Here is an 8430-nt window from a genome sequence, read left to right as displayed (position 1 = left end):
GTATTTCGAAGGCTTTTTGTCAAATTTTTTCTGTAATTTCGTGTTGTGTTTAGTCAGAGAACAACGATGAACTCTTTTAAAGAGTGTTATAGCACGGTTACACTACAGCTTTTTGCCGGGTTAACCCAATTCATGAGGATTTATTGCTTAATCTGGTCAAATCTGACCAGATTTGCCATACCAAAATTAAATCCTCTCACGACTGGGTTTATTTTAAATCCGGCACAAATCCACCAAAAATACAGTGTTGTATCTGGTATTTGTGCAAAAAATCCAACTCTACTTAAAAAGTGCCAAAAGTTGCAACTGTTTTTGCAACAGAGTAAGTCGTGTTTTACACGTTTACGATTGGTCGCATGAGATTTTATGGAGTTAATAAATCTAAAGTTATTTGAAAATCATAAAATTATTTTTTTTTACATTAGACACTTTTTTAACAAAAAGTACGATTGATACCATGATACAAAAATGTATCCCTGTGTGTAAAATATACCAATATGAGCAAAGAGGGGACGATATCTCATACGAGAAATTGTAAAAGTGTAACACTCGACTTTATTAGTTATTTTGTATGTATACGTAAACAAACATCAGCTGACAGTTTATATCCTTGAAAAGCTAAGTGTAACCAGCAAAGATTAACCCACTGGGTCTATTAAACCCAGTGGGTTAACCTTCAATAGTGTAACCGAGGTATTACTATATTTTCCTTCTGAAGTGGATGTAACTTGGTACTTTGGAATTTTAATGGGTAGAAAACATCCACACAGAAAATTATCTGTATAAAGTTATTATCGTAAGTTAAGATATTATTCTCCTCCACGGAATTATACTTAACCTAGAGAAAGAGCTTAGTAGTTAATAAGTGTTCATATTTAATGCAATATATGTATGTAATGGTGGTGGAAGGTACTAAAATTCGGCCCGGCCGAACTTAACGGTTTTTTTTATTTGTTAGAAAATACATTTGCTACTGTCTTTATTGTATATCCCCCATTATTATAAGTCTTCTTTTGTTAGTCCCAAATTACATTAGGCGAGTTTACTTGCGGCAATTGTCAGTTTGTTGGTGCGAGAGGGTGCTGAGAGGCAAAGGGTTACCATATGCCTCACCTCTCTCTCCTACAAAATGACAATTGCCGCAAGTAAACTCGCCCAATGTAAATTGGGACTTTAAGTTTGGATTTTCCGAACAAATTTATAGCGTTCCGGTTAACTTTAAGTTAAATGTGATCATTAAGTTTCATGGAGGACATTCATGGCATTAACTTTTGATGTGTAAATTATATTTTTGATGACTGCAAATTGGTTTATTTTGCGTTTTAAAATCCATCCAATTGTAAAAGAAGACATATAATAATGGCCCTTATTTTATTATAGTTCAGATTTTCCTAACAGATTTATGCTATGTTCACACGAGCGTTTCAATTACGTTGTTCGCCTTACGAACGACGTACACGAATTAACCCGTTTCCACGACACCATTCATAATTAACAGAAACATAAACAAAATTGCCTTCATTTTTGTTTCCTTGTTTTTATGAAAATTTTAACCGAAAACACATAAAATATACATTAAATGAATAGGAAAAGCAATAGACTTTCCTTCAAATGTATCTTCTATATTTAACTACACACATTTCATTCATTTTTTCCATAAATTCTGAATAATTTTGAATTTTCAATATATTTTATATGTTTCTATTTTCAAAATTAAATAGAGAGAGAGACATGTCAAAACAATGTTTGTGTATGCAGACTTTCAGTTATTTGTTTCCTTTTTGTTTCTGATTTTTTACGCGATTTTGAACTAATGGACAAGAAATGAGTGTGGAATTAAGAAGGAAACACAACCATCTTCCTTCTGCATCTGTATAAAATGTTTAGTTCATTAATTTTAATTCATCTTTTCCCTTTTTTCTAAAAAATTTTGTGTTTTCAACAAATTTTGAATTTAGACATGTCATAATTAATTTTTTCGATAAATTCTCTCATTTGTTAGGGATGGGACATACTTATTCGTCGTTGAGAGAGTATTTCTAATCGAACAACGTAGAAAAATCGTCGTTCGTTCATAGAATTTTGTGTGGGGAAATAAGTAATTTATTCGTAGTTATGGGTCGAACAACGAATAGAGAACGAACGACGTACCGTGGAAACGGTCTATTATAGCGTTCTGGCATGGTACAATTAGAAAGGTAGATGCATCGGCGAATTGCTACAACAAAGCAACTTTTTTTGTAATGTAAACTGTCAAAATTTTCGCCAAATGGTCTCTTGTTGTCTCTTTGTATCGCTTGTGTTTGTCTGTAAAGTGTAGACATGCTATCTCTTACTTGCCGAATCATTGGTTTTTTGTTTTGATTTTTCATGGCGAATTCCTAGTTTTTTGACGTTTTAGATTCGATCAGCTGGGCTGAGGCACCTACCTATCTAATTGTACCATGATCCAGCCCCTGCTCCACGAATTAAAATTTTCAAGGCATATTTATAGAAGGTAGAAGTGACAATCAGCTGTATTCTTACTTTTTTTGTAAATTTAATTTTCAAAATGTAATAGGGTCTACACAATAAATTTGGTGCTTCGAAATTTGCTACCATAAAATACTGTTTCTCTTCCTAAACGTGTAATAAATGGCCTGTTCCTTTACTGTTAAAAATGGTAACAGTGGCAGAAAATGGTAAAAGTGGTGAATTGCTCCCATATAAATTTTATGCTTTTTAAAGTCCCAATTTACATTAGGCGAGTTTACTTGCGGCAATTGTCAGTTTGTAGGTGAGAGAGGGGGCTGAGAGGCAAAGGGTTACCATATGCCTCACCTCTCTCTCCATCAAACTGACAATTGCCGCAAGTAAACTCGCCTAATGTAAATTGGGACAAAGTGAGGGAACACTTTGCAGGTTAAAAATGGTAAGAAATGGTAACCTCAGACAAGTTAAGGAACAGAGCAAAAAATGAGCTACGACAGTTCTGAATGCTTTATATTTACATTGCAATTCAAATTTGTTCTATTATGTTTTCCATGAGAAATTTTTTTTAACGACCCTATTATTCAATATTTTCTTTGACAATTAATTTTCAATAACAACCATGGCACAATTACCCAGGTAGTGGCATCGTAAAATTTTGAATATGTTATGTCAAAATGTTCTTTATGTTGTTGGGGAAATTACAACAAAAATAATTTTTTTATAAAGGGATTTGACTTTTCATATTCGATCAGCTGGTGTGATACCACTACCTGGTAGTCATGGTACAAATACACAGGTAGCCGCATCGGCAACTGTTGGCAACATAGGATGTCAAAATTTGACATCAATTCAATGCAATTGACACATTATGTTACCATCAGCTGGCATGATAATGCTACCTGTATTATTGTACCATGCTGGTAGTTCTGTCATGATAACAACCATGTTGTTTTTGTAAATTTGTTAGTCGTTGTAATTCATGCATATGTATATCTTCTATAAATTTACCTTGAAATTGTTGATATGTCAATCTATTCAATCAGCTGTGGTCTTGTGCTAATTTTTTGCAAACTCTTTCAGTTTAACAACTCGCATTGAATGTTCGCTCGAACGAAAAGAAGAAGACTCAAGTAATCATTACAACAACACAAAGAAACAATAGAGACTCAACAACAATCTAGAAAGAAAAAAATAAATTTCCAAAGTTAATGAAATGTTTCGTGCAAAAATTTAAATAAATTACAAATCTAATGATAATAATAGTTGTGTGTAATGCTCCAAAATATTTCACTTTGTGTTATTAAAATCGAAATCGATTCACCATCATCCGACGATTCAGGTATGTAAAGCAACAAAGAAAAAAATAAATTACCTGGCCAACAAAACAAATAACTGATTATATTTGTTCATTTTGCAGAGGACACAGCTGGAGCTGTTTCATCAGAACATCCCCATAATCCGCGTGTCCTTAAGGAACGCGAACGAGATCGTGGCCTAAGAAAATCGTCGCAAATCATCATTGAAACCTATACGAATAAATTGTGGTCGGAAATTGTTGCCGGTGACGACAACAACGGCAGTACCGAAGACGATATGAGTTCAGTTAAGGATCAAAAGAAATCTTCGGCAGTATTGAGCGAAAAACGTCAACGTGAAATGCCCACCTCCAGTTCATCACGTGAAACCACACCACTGGAAGAGGGCCAGTGTGCATCGGAATTACCCAAAGAAATTGGTTTCTTTTCCGGTAATCCCAGTGTCGAAATTACAAATGGTATAATACATTTGTACAAGAAGAAGTATGTGTGTGTGCAGTATTTGCATATGAAGAAGACTACTAAGATAGCTTCTTTTCTATTTGTAGTGAACGCAAAGAAATCAAGGATGCCCCCTCAAATAAGTTATGTCTTCTGGCTGTGCCGGCCAGTTTAAGCTGTCATGATCTGTTGAGCTTTGTTGCTCCATGTCACACCGAAATCCAACATATTCGCATTGTTCGCGATGGTTGTCCTAATCAATTTATGGTGCTATTGGAGTAAGTAGGAGTTGGTAGAAAAAAACTAAGTAGTTTTAACAATGCAGAAGTTGACAAATAATGCGAGAATGTCCTGGAATTCGTAATTAGGCATAAATAGAATACTCTCCCACCTGGCGGAAAAATCTGGAAAAATTACCACAGGTAGATCTTGTTGTCCTGATCACAAATATATAAACTTTTCCGGGGGAAGTCCATACTTCCCGAGATATGGGCCTCTTAAGTTCCGAAAATTCCCTTGTTAAAGTAAGAAAAAATTTTAAATTAAAAAAAAATGTTGCTTTCGTGCCCTAAATTGGCTCCTGTCCATAGGAGAAAGTCATAAATCCCCTGCCGAAGGCCGGCTACTTAGGAAAAACTTACAACTTAAAAAAATTTTAAAATTTTTTCCGTCAGCTGGTAGAGTGTTCAATTTGTTCCCGTAATTATTGCGAACGAAGACTTTCACCATCATTCAGGTGGTCTTAAGTTACTCCATTTCTGGCTCATCAAACCCGCCCGGACCCATCTCGATGAATGAATGGTATTTGCCGGCATTATCCGATTATTTGAAGGGTCTAAACGGAATTGATTCCAATATTTGGAGTTGAAATGTAGTTAAGACCATCCAGATTAGCAAGTTTGCAGCATCTCTACGCCAAAAACACACATTTGCAGATTATAACTTGCGCTAGTGTGAGTGGAAACGGAAACAATCCACCAACCTAACGAATGTGTTTATAGTGTACGTGTGTTTCGTATTCCCGCGGGCATAGGAAAGTTGTAAACATTTTTTTGGGATAAGTCGAAATAGAACCACAGATCCTAACCAAGAAAAGTTATAAGGTAAAAGAAACGAAAAACAACAACCTTTTCGAAAGGAAAGTTTGTAACAGATTTCGAAGCTGAAATTCGAAAATTCTGTTTAAACTTAAGTTGGTAAAGAAATTTGCAGAGCCCTCCCAAAGTACCGATTGAACGGATAACATTAACTATTTCGGATGTAGCACAAAGAATGTGGTGGTTGCCATGACTGTCGAAGGAGAACTGGTAAATAGGTCACTACAGGGCCGCAGTGTATCAAGGCTGGCAACTCAGCATCAAACCTATACAGCTACAATCACAACTTAAAGACAATCAACCTCTGAGCAAGCTGACAACTTGAAGTCGAACGTAGATCGTTTCCACCAAAAAAGAATACGGAGCTTCGAGGGTCCATATTCGAATGTAAATGTGTTGATGTCCATACGGGTTCCACGGTTTCTTATTAGAACTTGATCCGTCACAAGATAGAAAATAGCATTCAAACAGTGATGACCAAGAAATACAGTCACAGAGACAAATCTTGCCAACTGCACAATGATAAAACATGGTTTCTCAATGGTTCCTCCTCAAAGAGGCCAACTCTTTTATCGGCGAGTTGAGGAGTTTTTCATGTCTGAAAAATACTTAGGAGAGGTTTTTACTATCACTAAACAGGGTGCCCATTGCCATCAGATCACGTCACTGCAGCCATATAAACGTATGTTCATTCATTAGATGATGATAGTGAAATGGGCTTTGGTAGGTCAGCAATTTTCAAAGGCATTCATGTTGTGAAATGCCATGAGAAGAAATCCTCGGAATTTCCTCCTCCAGACGATAAACAGCACGAACGAACTTTTAGAAAGCTGTGAACTGGCAGCCATGTCGTTCGTTTAGCAGGGTGACAGCTGAAATATGAGTGTAACCTCCGGAATGTGATGGCGCAGAGATGTTGGATAGGCTTCGCAAGCAGAAGCGTGAACTCCAGTAGTTGGCTAATGTCCAACAAGAGTTATCTTGTTAATCATGTAATATTTAATTCGTTATTTCCTTATTCCATCTGTTTTTTAGATTTCGTTCAAATTCATCTGCACTGGAATTTTATCAAACCTACAACGGGGCTGCGTATAACTCACTGGAGCCGGATTCGTTGTGTCATGCTGTGTGGGTATCAGAAGTAGAAAAAGGCGAGGATGGTTTGCCACCATTGGGTCACACAGAGTTACCCACATGCCCTGGTATGTTAATCACAGTTTCTCCAACCCCTTCAAATATCAATTTATTCATTATTCTGTCTTCCTATTTCCAGTTTGTCTCGAGCGAATGGATGAGAGCGTTGATGGTGTACTTACCATACTTTGTAATCATGCTTTTCACGCCAATTGTCTTATCAAATGGGGTGATTCCACCTGTCCCGTTTGTCGCCATGTACAAACTCCTGAACTTATGGAAAATTCCGTTTGCATGGAATGCGAAGGTACCGATTCCTTGTGGATTTGTCTAATATGTGGTCATGTTGGATGTGGTCGTTATCAGGGTGGCCATGCAGCGGCACACTATCGTGCCACCAATCACACCTTTGCCATGCAATTGGGTACCTCGTCGGTATGGGATTATGCAGGGGATAATTTTGTACATCGGCTTTTTCAAAATAAAACTGATGGTAAATTGGTTGCCACCCAAGCACCAAATGATGAGGGCGAAGAAAAAATCGATTCCATACAATTGGAATTTACATATCTACTTACCTCGCAACTGGATACACAGCGTAAGTATTATGAGGAGCGTATGGAACATTTGGAGAAAGAATGGCGTGATTTTCGCACAACGCTTGATGGTGCCCATGGCAAAATTACCGATATGGATCAACGTATACAAACACTAACCAAAGAAAAACAGGCACTCGAGAGGAAATTGCAACAAAATAATACCAAGTAAGTCAAGAAATTTGAAAAGTTTTTAACAACTATTACAAAAAGGGACGTATATCCATTCTTACAGACTCAAAGAAGTCCAAAAACAATTGGTCGAAGAACAAGAAATTTCTCGTGCCTTACAGAATAATCAATCTTCATGGCACACCAAATACAAACAATTGGAAAAGGAATACAAGGAGTACAAGGAATCAAAAGAAACCGAACTGAATTCCATTAAGGAACAATTGCGTGATATTATGTTCTATATGACGGCCCAAAGTCAAATTGCCGAATCTGAATTGAAGGAAGAAATAGCCGGTGGTACAGTAGTATTGCCAGAGGCTCCTTCAACAAGCAGTAGTAGTTCATCACAAAAGCAACGTCGTAAAAAGAAGCATTAAAGTGATAATAATGCAATTTTATTGGTATTAAACAATTTCATTGGTATTGGTGTGCGGCCCTTTGCGCGTCTTGTCATTGGTGGTTTTATTAAATGGTTCATGTGTTGTTGCCTATCAAATCAAAGTAGCATGCAAAATCACTACATCTAAACATAGAGACGACCTCTCTTCTCTTACTTACACACAACAATGTATTGTAGCTTTTTTATATGTTTATATTTATTAATTAAAATGAGTTTGAATTAAAAAAAAAAACATACATATATTACAGTTTTAAATTATTTTTAGGAGCAATGTTTCCATAATACGAAACCATAATACGGAAAAAACTACACAATTCATAGTTCTAAATTATTTTTAGGCGCGGAAGAGCCCATCGTACCCTAATACGAAACCACAGGCCTTTATCCACAGAAACCAAATACAACGAAGAAATGAAAAAACAGGGTGTGAACATTTCAAAATTGTAAAAAGTGAAACATTAAACTGTTGCATTTGACACAGGTACATGAGGGAATCGCCTTAGTTAATGAGGATTTTATAGAAGGCGAATTTTTTTTCTTGCAGCATGGATCATACAAAACATTTTCCGAGAAAAAGTTGTTAACTTATCAATAACATCTTCCCTGTTATATCTCAAAATAAACTCGAATAAGGACTCGTCCCCTGGCATTTATGTCACTGCTACCCCAGTTGAAATGGTAGGATTATGAGGCATGAGCTCCCATCTCCCTAACGGGCCTCTCAACATTTTGGTCTGGCGAATGGCATGTAGCCATTCGAATGTCCTGACTCTCCAAGATACGAATATGGTGTCCTTGTT

At 36.5% G+C, this 8430-nt stretch overlaps 1 protein-coding gene across 1 annotated transcript; it reads left to right on the top strand.

The window, feature by feature from the left end:
• Positions 1–3525: 3525 nt before the first annotated feature.
• On the top strand, positions 3526–7862 carry LOC141404228 (BRCA1-associated protein). Its single transcript, XM_073987613.1, has 6 exons — positions 3526–3811; positions 3890–4271; positions 4337–4507; positions 6362–6528; positions 6600–7224; positions 7292–7862. The coding sequence occupies exons 1-6, from the start codon at positions 3745–3747 to the stop codon at positions 7605–7607; spliced, it is 1728 nt and encodes a 575-aa protein (XP_073843714.1). The 5' UTR covers positions 3526–3744; the 3' UTR covers positions 7608–7862.
• The last annotated feature ends 568 nt before the right edge of the window (positions 7863–8430 follow it).

Source organism: Musca autumnalis, unplaced genomic scaffold, assembly GCF_047663935.1.
Source record: "Musca autumnalis isolate F117 unplaced genomic scaffold, ASM4766393v1 scaffold_1, whole genome shotgun sequence".
Taxonomy (NCBI): domain Eukaryota; kingdom Metazoa; phylum Arthropoda; class Insecta; order Diptera; family Muscidae; genus Musca; species Musca autumnalis.
This window is presented reverse-complemented; position numbering and strand designations above follow the sequence as displayed.